The sequence below is a fragment of the Neovison vison genome, chromosome 7, assembly GCF_020171115.1.
Source record: "Neovison vison isolate M4711 chromosome 7, ASM_NN_V1, whole genome shotgun sequence".
NCBI classification, from domain to species: Eukaryota; Metazoa; Chordata; class Mammalia; order Carnivora; family Mustelidae; genus Neogale; species Neogale vison.
The window spans coordinates 26,525,574-26,540,304 of record NC_058097.1 but is presented as its reverse complement, the minus strand read 5'-3'; the positions used below and the strand labels follow the sequence as shown (position 1 = coordinate 26,540,304).

Genomic DNA, 14,731 nt, shown 5'->3' with positions numbered 1-14,731 from the left:
AGCTCCTGGGGCTGTCCGCCGCGTGACAGTCGGCAGCGTGCCCGCTTCCAAGATGGCGGCGGCGGCGGCGGCAATGTCCGGCGCGCTCGGCCGGGCGGGCTGGAGGCTCCTGCAGCTACGGTGCCTGCCGGGTGAGGGGACGGCCGAGCCGGGGAGCGTGGTGGGGGAGGGAGAGGGCACGAAGCCGACTGGGCTGGGTACGGGGCGGAAGAGGTCGTCGTGGCGGCCCGCGATCAAGGTGACGTGAAGGGCATCGGCGCGGATCCGCCGGCGTCCTGGTCTCGAAGGGGTCGCCTGGATGATTTCTGCCCCGATTCTCGAGCTGTGAGGGGCAAAGAGTAGCGGAGCAGGGCCTGTCACTCCCATTTAGCGAAGTTAACGGAGCCCCAGAGAGGGCTGTGGGTGCCCAAGGTCACACAGCTGGGCAGTTGCAGACCCGGACCCAGTCTTAATAACTCTGTTGCAGTCCCCGGGCAGGGCCACTCGGGGGACAGAAGTTGGAAACAGCTGCAAAGAGCTCCTAGTCCATTGTTTCCTAAGTCAGTTACTTCTTACCACTTCAGTAATTCTATGATTATTCCCACAACAGAACCTGTATCTTCGTTTGTACATCCGAGTTCTTAAAACTATAGATCTCTACTTTAGAAGAGGTTACCTTAGGTTATTAATGTAAATGGAAAACCAGTGTCACATCCATAAATAGAATGAACACATTGACGCATTAGCATGAATATATAACTAATGAAATAATTATAACTTCCTGCATTTCATCAGAAATCTTCTTGCGAACCTCAGTGGTTCCACAGTTGTGCTTGGGGACTTCCCCCCTCCTTTTCAAAGTTTTATGAGTATTTGTTCCATTTTTTTTTGGACAAATAGCAAAATATTGATATTTTTACACTGTTATAACTGTTCTGCATTTCTTTTAAGATCATTGTTCCTTGAGTTAGTCCAGATTTATTTTTACAAAAATGAGTATTAATATTGTTTTTATACAGAACTCCAAACTACGTATGTTTAGTTAAAGTAATGCCTATGACCCAGTAAAGCCACTCCTAGGTATTTACCCAAGAAAAATGAAAGCATATGTCCACCAAAAGGTTTGCAGAAGTATGTTTATAGCAACTTTGTTCATGAAAGACAAGGGTGAAGCAATCCAGGTGTTCATCAGCAGAATAGTGTTTCTTAATGGAATACTGCTCAGCAATAAAAAAAAAATAATTTCCACAAAACTACTAATCCATCTAAAAAAGACTGCAAAAAAATACTCTTACACACAAAATATATTGTATGATTCTACTTAGATGAAATTGTAGGACTGGTTAAACTAGGGTGAAAATTTCAGAACAGTGTAAGTGGGGAGTGACTGGGAAAGAGCATGAGGGAACTTTCTGGGGTGATAATATTCTCTAGATAGGGGTTCAGGTTATGCAAGTACCTATACCTTTGTCAAAACTTAGAATTGGCACAGTTAAGATTTGTGTGTTTCATTTTACATAACTGTCACTTCAATAAAAGAACAGTAAATAAATATTGAACCTCTGGTTAATGGTATGCATGCCAGAATGTGTAGAGTGAGGAGTACTGAGGGCTACAACAAATGCATCAAAAATAAGCTGGATTTATGGGGCGCCTGGATGGCTCAGTGGGTTAAAGCCTCTGCCTTCGGCTCAGGTCATGATGCCAGAGTCCTGGGATCGAGCCCCGCATCGGGTCCTGGGATCGGGTCCTGGGATCGGGTCCTGGGATCGGGTCCTGGGATCGGGTCCTGGGATCGAGCCCTGCATTGGGCTCTCTGCTCGGCAGGGAGCCTGCTTCCTCCTTTCTCTCTGCCTGCCTCTCTGCCTACTTGTGATCTCTGTCTGTCAAATAAATAAATAAAATCTTAAAAAAGAAAAATAATATGCTGGATTTAAAAAAACTAAGCTGGAATGATGAATGAAGAGTGTGATAGATTTGTAGAACCTAGATGGTAGATATACAGGTGTTCACGCCATAGTTCTTTCAACTTGTTGTATCGGTTATTTTATAATAGGGACACCTGGGTGGGTCAGTCAGTTAAGCATCTGACTTGATCTCAGCTCAGGTCTTTTTTTTTTTTTTTTTTAGATTTTATTTATTTATTTGGGGGGAGGGGAGAACACAGGGAGAATAGAGGGAGAAGCACACTCCCCACTGAGCAGAGAGCCCAATGTGGCACTTGATCCCAGGACTCTGGGATCATGACCTGAGCAGAAGGCAGATGCTTAACCAGCTGAGCCACCCAGGTGCCCTCAGCCCGGGTCTTGATCTCAGAGTAGTGAGTTCAAGTCCTGCATGACACTTCTGATGACACCATATAACCACTATGGGAGCCAATACTCAGACCTTCTCATTTCTAGTCCAGTGCTCTTACTGTGATGTAAATATGTGTCATTTTCAGGTCACTTTCACTTTTTGATTTGTTTTCACAACACTCCCATTGAGCGAACAGATTTTTACTCTTATTTTGCATATTTAAAAATCATGGTCATTGGGGCGAAGTGGTTTGTCCATTAAGATAGTTAACAAATGGGGGTGCCTGGGTAGCTCAGTGGGTTAAGGCCTCTGCCTTTGGCTCAGCTCATGATCCCAGCATCCTGGGATCGAGCCCCGCATCGGGCTCTCTGCTTAGCAGGGAGCCTGCTTCCTCCTCTCTCTCTCTCTGCCTGCCTCTCTGCCTACTTGTGATCTCTGTCTGTCATATTAATAGATAAAAAATCTTAAAAAAAAAAAAAAAAGACAGTTAACAGATGATAGCAGCAGGCCCCAAAGCCAGGTCTTTAGTTACCTGGCTCATGCTTTTGCCCCCACATCATATCACAAGGTTGCCAACTTACCCAAAATTTTTGCCTGGAACTCAGCAGTTGGATAAGTGGCTCTGGAGTAGACTCAGCCCTGCTTTTCCTCTCCCCCATCCCTCGCACCATTCTGAGTTTCAAAGAGTCTTCTCTGGTAAGTGTCCCTGACTGACCAGCCCAGTTTTTATTTCAGTGTCCCGTTGCCAATCAGCCGTGGTGGCACGTGCCTTCCATGCTTCAGCCATGCAGCTAAAGACTACAGATGAGCAGAAACAACAACCTCCTCCATCTTTTTCGCAGCAACATTCTGAGACACACGAGGCAGAAGAACCCAATCCAGAATCTTCTCGTTCCCCTCCCAGGTATGCACCAGAACCCCCATTCATCCATTTCTGGCCATTTTGCGTGCTCGGATATGTCTGTCCTATCTCTCCTTCCGCTCTTCTTTTTATCCCCCTTTTCACCTTCTATCATTTTTGAGGTTTGCTGTGAAAGGAATCTATGGGTTTTTTGGGAAAAATTGTGCCTGTTCATTCTAAAATATCTAAAAAATACAAAGAAGTTCAGAAAAATAAAGCAAAAACAAACCCAGAAATAACTAATGTTTTCGTGAATATCCTTTTAGACGTTTTTCTAAGTATATTCCATACATAAATCTATATATAGTAAGTAATTAATTACACCATACGTGCTGTTCCAGATGCTGCTTTTTCACTCAGCAGTACATTTTTAATGTTTTCTCAGTCTGTACGACTGTAATGGTTGCATTATATTCCAGTGGTATGGCAGTATTAAAATTTACTTAACCTGGGGTGCCTGGGTGGCTTAGTGGGTTAAAGCCTCTATCTTCAGCTCAGGTCATGATCCCAGGGTCCTGGGATCAAACCCTGCATTGGGCTCTCTGCTCAGCGGGGAGCCTGCTTCCCCCTCTCTCTCTGCCTGCCTCTGCCTGCTTGTGATCTCTGTCAAATAAATAAATTAAATCTCTTTAAAAATTAAAAAAAAAAATAAAATTTCGTAACCTATCTTTTATTGATGAGTATTTAGATTTCCTTCACTGGTGTAAAAAAATAATGTGATTATCTCTCAGCATTGAGAGCACTGAATCAAAGGACTTGCACATTTAGGATTTTGTTACATACGTGGGGCCAAGTTGCCATCCAGGAAGGTGATAATAGTTTATACTTCCCTTGCCTATTTTTTCTTCTTAATCCTGCCACTGAGAAGTTCCTCTAGCTCTGAAATTACGGTGTTCCTGTCATTTTTCTGGTCTCCTGATTAAAATACCTTTTATTTCAATTCAGCAAATATGTTTTTAAGATCTACTTTGTGCTAGGCCCTGGAGTTATCATTTGATACCAATACAGATAAAGAAACAGTGTGCTGGGGCACCTGGGTGGCTCAGTGGGTTAAGGCCTCTGCTTTCGGCTCTGGTCATAATCCCAGGGTCCTGGAATCGATCCCCACATCAGGCTCTCTGCTCAGTAGGGAGCCTGCTTCCTCCTCTTTCTCTCTCTGCCTGCCTCTCTGCCTACTTGTGATCTTTGTCTGCCAAATAAATAAATAAAAATCTTTAATTAAAAAAAAAAAAAAAGAAACAGTGTGCTGAGGGCTATGAACAAAGAAATCCAGAGTGCTAAGGGCATTTGCCTTCCTGTGACCTGGCCTCCTTGCTCCCTGGATCCCCTCTCTCAGTGACTATATGAGAAGAGAAAGACAATATCACTTTTTTTTTAATTTTTTTTTTTAAGATTTTTAAAAAATTTATTTGACAGAGATCACAAGCAGGCAGAGAGAGAGGCAGAGAAGAGGAAGTAGCCTCCCCGCCAAGCAGAGAGCCCGATGTGGTGCTCGATCCCAGGACCCTGGGATCATGACCCGAGCTGAAGACAGAGGCTTTAACCCACTGAGCCACCCAGGTGCCCGACAATATCACTTTTGTCCCATTGGCGTGGAAATAGCAATATTGGCACAGAAGTTAATGTCTTCCCGACGTGTGCTCAGAGAAGGCACTGAGCCTCTGGCTTCTGGTCAGGCACATTTTGCCTGTCATGCAGGAGGTGGGGAGATGAGGTGTGCTGGGCTCTGTCGCCACATTTCTGTTGTGTGTGGGTCTCAGGTACACAGATCAGGGCGGTGAGGAGGAGGAGGACCATGAGAGCGAGGAGCAGTTGCAGCACCGCATCCTGACGGCAGCCCTGGACTTCGTGCCTGCGCACGGGTGGACAGCAGAGGCCATCGCAGAAGGAGCCCAGGTATGTAGGGGACAGGGTGGGGTGGCCTGGCTGGGATCAGCCCGAGCAGAAGGCCCCGTGCTTACTTCCGGCCCAGCTTTGAGCCCCTTGCTGCTGCAGGATTTTGTGAGGGGAGGTTTTTTTCCCCAATAGGGTGAAATGGTTTTATTTTTAGTACAGAAAGATCATACTGTAGAGTTGGTTCTTGGGAGCTAAGTTCTAAAGGTGGCGCACTAGAGAAGCGTTGCCAGTGATCACAACTACCACATTTCTTTGAGTCTAAGACGCCAGTAGTTGTAAGAAGCACCATTATAGTATGCATCGCTGAAAAAGAGAAAAAGCTGTTTAGGACATGTCAGGTGTATAATTCACACTGATTGTCTAAACTGAAAAAAATGGGGCAGTGGGGTGTCTCAGTTGGTTAAGCACCCAGCTCTTCATTTCAGCTCAGGTCATGGTCTTGGGGTTGTGAGATTGAGCCTGAGTCGGGCTCCCTGCTGAGCCAGGAGTCTGCTTGAGATTCCCTCCTTCCCCCTATGCCTCTCCCCCTGCCCCCCTCAAATGAATAAATAAATCTTTAAACAAAATAAGAAACAGGGGGGCACCTGGCTGGCTCATTTGGTAGAGTCTGCAGCTCTTGGTCTTGGGGTTGTGAGCTTGAGCCCCATGTTGGGTGTTGAGGTTACTTAAAAATAAAAAGAAAAATCTTGAAAGAAATGATAAAATAGGTACATCTTAGAACTGATGAAATTGGTTGTTTGAAAACTCTCCAGAAGGCACCATTTAAGAGACCAGCTCGCCTGATTTTTCTCAGTAAATGCCTCCTGCGCAAGAACAGATAGCTGCTTTAGGTTAAGCCACAGGCTTGTGCTGAGGCCGCAGTGTACAGAATTGTCCGGCAGGGCCACATACTGCCCTGCCAGAGCTCTGTTAGAGCAGTGAGCAGAGGAACTCCAGATTCACTTCTGTCTCAAGCTTGCAGGGGAAATGGGATGGAAGGGTGAGCATGCTTGAACACTGGCCAGAAGAACCCAGAAACAGGGTGAGGTAAAAGTATGAGAGAAAGTGGCAAAAGAAAAGTACAAAGTCCGTTGAAGGCAGGAACTAGGAGATCCAGAAAATGAGTGGGAGGACAGTCTTAGGTGTATTGGGGTGAGGTTGGAGAAGACAGCTGCAGGTTTAGTTTCTGGAATATTAAGGGAGTTCCCCGGAGACAGCTCTGTTCTCTGGGAAGCAGGTGTGGTTGTCTCATGAACCTGAAGTTAGGAAACGGTAGGAGGAGACAGAGATTTGAGGGTGGCGGAGAACATTTGAAAGAATCGTTACAGGAAGTGGTGGAGCAAGCGGAGGAGAGAAATGTACCAGGATTGTTTGGAAAGATAGTGAATGATTCTGTGGGTGACTGGTCCTTTTCACTCTGTATCTCCTCATTCGTAGTGGCTGCATAATACCCTTTGTGTTTACTTGATCTCAGCTGATAAACATTTGAGTTGTTTCCGATTTTTTAGTGTTCTAAACCTATTTGTGCAACACATTTAAGTGCATTTGGAGAAGTGGAGTTGCAGTTTCAGGGAGCGTATCCTTCAGGGGACAGAGACTGTCAGTTAAGTTATTCACATAGAGAGAATTTGTTTTTTCTTAAAGTTTTTTGTTTTGTTTTGTTTTTTAAATTATTTGACAGAGACACAGTGAGAGAGGGAACACAAGCAGGGGGAGTGGGAGAGGGAGAAGCAGGCTTCCCGCTGAGCAGGGAGCCTGATGTGGGGCTCGATCCCAGGACTCCAGGATCATGACTTGAGGCGAAGGCAGATGCTTAATGAGTGAGCCACCCAGGTGCCCCCAGATAGAGAGAATTTAATACAAAGAGTGAAGAGCTAGGTGGAAGGTTGGTAACTGGGCCACTGGCGGTTTAAGCACCCTCTAGGGTGTTATGCAGGCTGCTGCTGCAGGGAGTGGCTCCCATCTCCAGCGCTAAGGGAACAGGGGGAGAAAGTGGAATTGTTAAAAGGAGAAGCTTGAAGGAGAGCCCCTGTGGAGGCAGAACTCAGGCCTCCTGGGCTGCTGCTAGTGCTGCCCTCTGGGAACTGGGACAGAGGGTCCCCGTGGGCAAGAGAGGGTGGTGGCTGGCTGGAACCAGTCCTGCGGGGCCGCCAGAGGGCGCTGCTGCCCAGTTGAAGACGGGCGGCTGGGGAGATGCCCATGGGAGCCCCTAGCGGACCTGCCGGGTCCCTCCTTCCCCTTCAGCCTTGCAGTCCTCCTCCTGCCTGGCAATCCCATCCGCATCCTTGGCAGACCCTGCCTAGCATGGGGCGGGGAGGGTGGCTGGTGGGGCTGCAGCCCCTGCCTCACGAAGCTGAGGGCAGCCTTGGGGCTGAGATGCGAACTCACTGTGTTAGTCCAGAGTGCGTATGGATATGGGTGTGCGTGTATGTATAAATATTGGTTTATTTAAGGAATCTCTGCACCCGGTGTGGGGCTTGAATCCACAGCCCAAGATCAGGAGTTGCATGCTCTACCCTCTGAGCCGGCCAGGTGCCCAAGTGTGCGTATTTTTGAGCCTGTTGTTAACCCATGTAGTAGAAGCAGTATAGCCTGGTGGTGATGAGTTCTGAGCCTCAGTTTCCTGGTCTGTAAAATGTGGGTGAGGATAAGTCCCAGCAGCGGGTGTTGCCACAAGGCCACAGTGAGATGGTGTGTGTCACATGCTTAGTGGAGCGCCTGACGTGGTAAGCTGACGTCTCCATTAGAAGTGATGTCGCTGCACATGTGTTGTGAAGCCGGCCGTACTGCGGTCTGGGAAGGCTGGGTCAGCAGGAGCTCTGTCTCCACTCCCAGCATTGGTGACTGGAGTTAATCATCTTTTTTGTTCCTTCTCTGTCCTCTGTCCCTGGTGCTTTCAGGGCTCTGCCTCTGGTAGCGGCTCAATGATCGCCATATATCAGGAAGAGCTGAGGATCTCCGTGGCTTTCTTAACTCCTTAATAACTCACTAAGAGAAATGTTTTTTGGTTTTTGGTTTTTTTTTAATAACTGAGAGGCCTAATTTCCAGGAGATTTAAGTGAAGCGAACTGGTGAGGAATTGCTGAGTGCTCTTCCCAGCCCCTTTTTTTGTATTAGGTTACGAGTGTCAGGCTCCAGGTTACTAGTGTCAGAGCTCAGTTCTAGCAGGAAAGGGAGTGTTTGGGGTCATCCAGTAACAGAAAAGTCTGGAAGTAGTTCTGGCACAGTGTTCTTGGATTCTGCGGCTGGGAATCGTCTCTTCGTCCTGTCTCCTTTGCTTTCCTCTCTGTGAGCTTCATTCTCAGCAGGGGCTTCCCATGCAGGACTAAAAATGGTTTAGCAGCCTCAGTGGAAAGAGAGCACTTCTTTCCCATCAGCACGAGCAGAAGCCCAGAGGCAACCTCTTAGGGCCTAGGTTGGGTCCTGGCGGGTTCCTGAGCTAGTCGCTGTGAACTCCAGCTGTCCAAGCCTGGACCTCACGCTCTACTGTACACCAGGGGGCTTGATGGAGCACGGAGGAACTTCTGATCAGCTTTACCCAAACCACAGGGACCAGAAACGAAGAGTAGAGTTAGCCCATTAAGAATCAATCTGCTGTTGCTAGAAAAAGAGGCACTAGTGAGGAACAGGCAGCACAGGTCCACTACATCTGTCTTCCACTCTCCTGTTTTCCCTGTCTCCTTTTGTAGTCCCTAGGTCTGTCCAGTGCGGCAGCCAGCATGTTTGGGAATGACGGCAGTGAACTGATCCTGCATTTTGTGACCCAGTGCAATGCTAAGCTCGCTCGTGTGCTGGAAGAGGAGCAGAAGTTGGTACAGCTGGGCCAGGCAGAGTAAGTCTGCTCAGGGTGGCAGCTAGGGATCGGGGTTGGGGGAGGCTCAGGCCCCACTGTCTGCCCCAGAAGGCCAATCCAAGCAGAGCCAGAAGAGAGGCACATGGAGCAGCCCTGCTGCTTGGATGGGCCTGGAACACAGCCACCCGTCTGTGATAGGCCAGCATCAGGGGCCAGTGGGACCCCACCAACCCAGAGCCGAGTAAGTGGTGTAGCAGTGAGCCCATGCCTTTGACCTGGAGACACACTGTTTTCTTTTCCCTCTTCCAGGAAGAGGAAGACAGACCAGTTCCTGAGGGACGCAGTGGAAACCAGACTGAGAATGCTGATCCCGTACATTGAGCACTGGCCCCGGGTACAGTGTCCATATTTAGGCCCCAGGGCAACAGTGTATTCGTGGGCTTAGTTCTCAGCGCCTAGCCCTCAGAGGACCTTGCACATTTTGCAGAAGTTAGCTCGTTCATCTGCACAGACTCGGGGATACTGGAATTCTCTGCACTTGGTAGAGCTAGGGAGTACAAACTGGGAAGTGCCAGAGGGAGGAACACCTGGGTCTCAATACCTAGAAAGATGAGTAGCCCGGGGAACTAGGTCACATCCGTGCTGGGTCCTGGTGGCCCAAGCATGCCTCCACCTCTTCAGTGAGGAGGAATCCATGACAGAGATTAGAAAACGAGAGGAGTTTCTTGGCCATCGCCATTAACAGGCCTGAGGTGTTCTGGATGTCAGAGGACTGGGATGGCTTCGCCAGCTGTCCACGTGGTGCTTGAGAATTAGAGTATTCATTCCAAGGGTTTTTTATCCCCTTTTCGGAAGCTTCCTTTTTCTGGTTTCTAAGCATGTACCATATGGGCCATCCTCTTAGTTGAGAAAATGGAGTCCAAGCACATCAGGGATAAGAGGACAGCCAAGATCATCTTGTGTCCCTCACCCAGCTGGGGTACCACTGAGCCTGTGGTGTCAGTCAGTCAGTGGACAGGCATGAGAACACCTGTGCCTAACCCCGGGCTCTGTGTGGAGGGAGTACAGTGAGTCAACTCCCGTCCCCTGCCTGTGCCTGCCACACTTGATCTTCAGACCTCTGGACTTGACTCATTCCACCTTGCAGTTAAAGCAGTGGAAGTCTGGATTGGGCCCCAGCTGCCTTCTGATTCAGCATGTTTTTCTTGTGGGCTCCTTCAATAAGAGAAAACTTTCCAGCCAATCCAGGGCCTCTGACTAGCTCCCCCATAAGGCCACAGCCAGTGGATTTTTGAGTTGGTAAAGTGATAAGACCTTGTCCTCTCAGGAGTTATATCTGCTAAGGAAGCAGCTCTGGGGGGTGCCATTTCTTGTATGAGTTGAAGGATTTTTGGTTTCAGGTATGAGAAACCAACTTGAGTTAAGCAAAACACCAGAGAAGCTGCGGTGGGGCTTTGAGGGCAGGAATGCTGCTGGGCCCTGGGAATGGCCTGGCATTTGGACCTAGAAACCACCTGGACCCTTCTCCCATCTCTGCCTCTTCCTCCATGTTATAGAATGGGGTGCCCTCCCTCATCTTTGCTCTCAGGGCTGTTAGACCAGGCTAGATCTTCTGGCTGCTGGCCTTTCCAAGGCCATGTGCTGGGGATGGAGAAGCTGAGCCGGCCAGCTGAGGGTAGGATCTACCCCTAGCTCCTATCAGCTGTAGCCAGGCTGGTCAACTGCCAGGGGCTCACACCAGCTGGGTGGAAATGGTGGGCGTCAGCAGGAGAGTTGGGCAGGCCCTTTTACACACCTCCATGGAGGGGTGAGGCACCCTCCGCCTGCGTGCTGTCATTCCTGTGTCCTATTTCTCTGTCCTTCTGTGTTCAGGCCCTCAGCATCCTCATGCTTCCTCACAACATCCCGTCCAGCCTCAGCCTGCTCACCAGTATGGTGGATGACATGTGGCACTACGCTGGGGACCAGTCCACTGACGTGAGTGCTTTCTGCAAACCTACTGGATACCGGGAAAGGCTTGGGTTAAGCATTTCTTCAGGAGGTTTGTGAAATTTCTTAGATCACAGATCCCTTCGGGGGCCTGCGGTGCTATTCCTGTCTAGGGAAGGAGAGGCTAGAGGTGGGGAAGGTCCCTCCGCAAGCCACAGTGGGAGCCAGGTCCTCACCCAAGGGCCAGCACTCTAGCCACAAATAAGCAGTTGTTCCCTCTGACCCCAGTGGTAATTAGATTGCCATTTTATAAACATTTTCTCCCTAAGATTCAGATTCTGCAGTGAGCTTTCTCAGTGTGTGTCTTGCATGAGATTGATTTAAAAAGGGGGGTGGGGGTGCCTAGATGGCTCAGTCAGTTAGATGTCCAACTCTTGATTTCACCTTGAGTTTTGATCTCAGAGTCATGAGATCTCCACGCTAGGCATGGAGCCTACCTGAAAAAAAAAGAATGCCATGGAGCCACCCATTACTTTGAAAAGAAACTCCCTCCCCCAGGCCACTTTGGCCTGCTTTGCTAAGAGATCAATAAACCTTTAAATAGGCACTAGGAAAGAATCTGACTTGCTAATGCTATCATATTTCTGGTAGGAAATTAAAAAATAAAAAGTACACCTTCATAGATGAAATTAATTTGTGATGGTGCCTTGTGGAATCTAGGCTGGGGAGGCAAAGAAATACTCCTGCCACAGTTCTAACAAAGGACTTTAATAAGCTTCCCCCACGTGGGAGTACAACCACCAACAGAGTGGTGAGAAAATGAAATTAGAAACCCGAGAAATTAAAGGAATAAAACACGAAGTAGCTGAGCTAGTACGCAAAGAGCAGTTTGCTGGGCCCGCCTAAGTGGCCAAGGGACCGGAACCCTCAGCTCAGCCCAGGTGCTCTGATCTGTCCTCGGTCCTGTCTCCGCCCTCACATGATTGATAAACACACCACAGTGTGCTCGTAATTGGCTAACCATAGGGCCTCTCCAGCGTTTAGGTGGCCTGAGACTTAGTCTTTTCACCAGCAGTTTCGAAATGGACTGGCTGTAGCAAAAATCACCCGGGATGCTTATGAGACATCTAACTCCTTGCACTTTCTTCAGACCCCCTGACTCTAAGCTCTAGGAGGTTGGGCCCAGGAGCTTGCATTTTGATCTCCCGGGTAATTTTGATGCCCAGCCAAGTTTGAGAACAGTAGTGTTATCCAGGGAGGGCAAATGTATCTTTGGGGGAAAGAAGGGATCAGGAGGGAGCCCACATGAGCCTGTGGCTTTGGGTAGGAGCCACCCCAGACTTCCCCCAGTCCACAGCAGTAATGGTGACCCGCCTTCTTGGCTGGGTTTCTCTGCAGTTTAACTGGTATACCCGGCGAGCTGTGCTGGCTGGCATCTATAACACGACAGAGCTGGTGATGATGCAGGATTCCTCCCCAGACTTTGAGGACACTTGGCGCTTCTTGGATAACCGGATTAATGACGCAATGAACATGGGCCACACCGCCAAGCAGGTAGTAGGGGCTAGCCCTTTGGGAAGCCACCTCTTCAGGCACACCACCCTCCTCAAGCCACAGCTGGTCTCCTGTCCTTTTGCTCCCCTTTGGCCCCAGAGGACAGTCCTAAGGCCCTGCCCAGGGAGTCGGGCTGGCTCTTCCTCATACCAGCCCGTCCCTAAGAGCCACACTTGGACCACTTGTGGTTGTGTCCAGTCCACAGGGTCCTCATGAGTCCCCCCTGATTTGTCCTGCCTGTTTGACCTTTGAGCTTGTGTGGGGGACTTAAGAGAACCTGACCCTGACTCCTTCTAGGTAAAGTCCACTGGAGAGGCACTGGTGCAGGGACTCATGGGTGCAGCAGTGACGGTGAGTACCGCCCCACTCACGCCTGCCCTCCTGTTCCACTCCTGCCCTGTGGTCCTTACAACATGTGTCAAGGATCCGAAAAGCTTTATACTGGAAAGCTACTAATAAAACTAAGAGTGTTCAGTCCTAGTCTCTGATCCCAAATTCCCCACCTCCTTTTTTTTGCTGCCATTAAAAATCATGGCTGACTCCCGGGTCCCTGGCATGTCAAATCTGTGGGTCTAGCCATGCCTGCCACCTTGGAAATCCCAGTCTTTCCCACGGGAGTCCTGGGGAAAGAGCAAGGCCTCATCCTTCCCTTTTCTGCCCTGTATCAGCTCAAGAACTTGACAGGTCTAAACCAGCGCCGGTGAGCATCACGGGGTGTGAGCTAGAGTGCCCAGAAGAAAAGCTACAGATACATTGAAAGGGCTTTGGAAAATAAGAAGTGCCATCCACGGAACAGGGTGTTAATGGGAAGACACTGAAGGACTCCTTAGTCACTGTGACCGCCACCCAGGCTCTCACTACTGTTGTAGCCTGCCATTGGGCCACCTCCTCAGTTCCGAATACCAGGCCAGGCCTTTTGATGCCTTTCTGCGCTGCAGCTGTGTGATTGGAAAATGAAGCTCTCATCCTTCGAGCCACAGAAACCCAGCAGATCCCTGTCATGGTCTCACGATTCCTTGATCACGTCTTAACCTTCCTGGAGTGTTCTCTGGGGCTCCCAGATCAGAGTCACGGTGTGGAACCAGTTCAAGGTGGCTGGCCACCCCTGGCACAGCACAGACTTGTGCACATAGGTGGTCCTTGCACCGCTCTCCTCTCTGGTATCCGAGATGCTGCACCTGGGAACCCATCAGAAAGCTGCCGCACCTGAGACCAGAGCCTCTGGACAGCGGTGCCCAGCTCAGCCGGAGGTGGGAGCCCAGGCCCGCTGTCACATTACACCAGCTCATGTGGCAGGGTTATTCGTGAACTTAAGAGTGTAAAAATAGTAATAAATATGTTTGAAGCAGTTTCATGTTGGCAGTTTCCATGTGGGCCACAGCAGGTATCCAGGACCCCAGAGCGAGGACAGCAGTGAGGCCGAAAAGGCTTGAGGCTTGCAGCCAGGATACCTGGGCTCTGGTCTTTGTGAGGACTACTACCAGGGGGTGGTTATGGCAGCTCTGCCTCTCTGGGCCCAGCTTCCCTTCTAGAAGTGTGGGTGATGGTGGCCTTCCCCGCACTTAGCTCCCTTGGCTGCTGTTTCCTATCACTAATCATTTCGGTGCTCTGTTCTTTAGCATTAATGATTTTCTCCCTACACTGGCTGAGTTCCTTTTGCAAGTCTGGTTAACTCTGTTTAGTCTTCTTGAGCTACTATAGCAAAATACCATAGATGGAGTGACTTAACAGGAGACATTTGTTTCTCATAGTTCTGGAGGCTGGGAAGTCCAAGATCAAGGTGCCATCCAGTTCCTGGTGAAGTCTTTCTGACATGCCACGTTTTCTCTATGTTCTAACAGGGCAGAGAGTGAGCAAGCTCCAGTGTCTCCTCCTGTTCTTATAAAGGCACCCTTCCCACCCTCCTGACCTCCCAGAGACTCCGTCTCCAAATACCACATTGGGCGTTAGGCTTCAACATTTAAGAGGAATGCAATTTTGTCCAGAGCATCTGTCTTCTGCATTGCCATGTCCGACTTAAGTTGATGGGGTACTGAGGGGGGAAGTCACTAGCTAATAGTTGTTTCCAGTCCTTTGGCCTTCCATCCGCCCCTTTTTGTACCTCTTTAATTCTTTGTATCATGACTTCCTGTCAAGTCCCCTACAGTGGCTATTCCAAATTTTATCCCATTCTCTCCTTCATAGCATTCTTGCGTTCAGCAGGCAACCTTAATCCTTAATTTCCTGAGATGACACAGGCCGGGAAGCCCCCTCAGTGCCAGTTCTGTCTGTCTCAGGAAGAGGGTCACCCCCAGCTAAGGCAAACTCTTCATCTCCTCTCTTACTCTTCTGCCCCTTAAATGTAGCTCCTGCTAAGTTCTATTTTAGAGCCTCTTCTCTGTTAGGAGCAGCTGCCCATTCAA

At 49.2% G+C, this 14,731-nt stretch overlaps 1 protein-coding gene across 1 annotated transcript; it reads left to right on the top strand.

Moving 5' to 3' along the window:
- Positions 1-27: 27 nt before the first annotated feature.
- Positions 28-13,677, top strand: COQ9 (coenzyme Q9). Its single transcript, XM_044256076.1, has 9 exons — positions 28-131; positions 3,013-3,181; positions 4,939-5,074; positions 8,743-8,885; positions 9,156-9,240; positions 10,719-10,823; positions 12,174-12,329; positions 12,627-12,680; positions 12,998-13,677. The coding sequence occupies exons 1-9, from the start codon at positions 53-55 to the stop codon at positions 13,031-13,033; spliced, it is 963 nt and encodes a 320-aa protein (XP_044112011.1). The 5' UTR covers positions 28-52; the 3' UTR covers positions 13,034-13,677.
- The last annotated feature ends 1,054 nt before the right edge of the window (positions 13,678-14,731 follow it).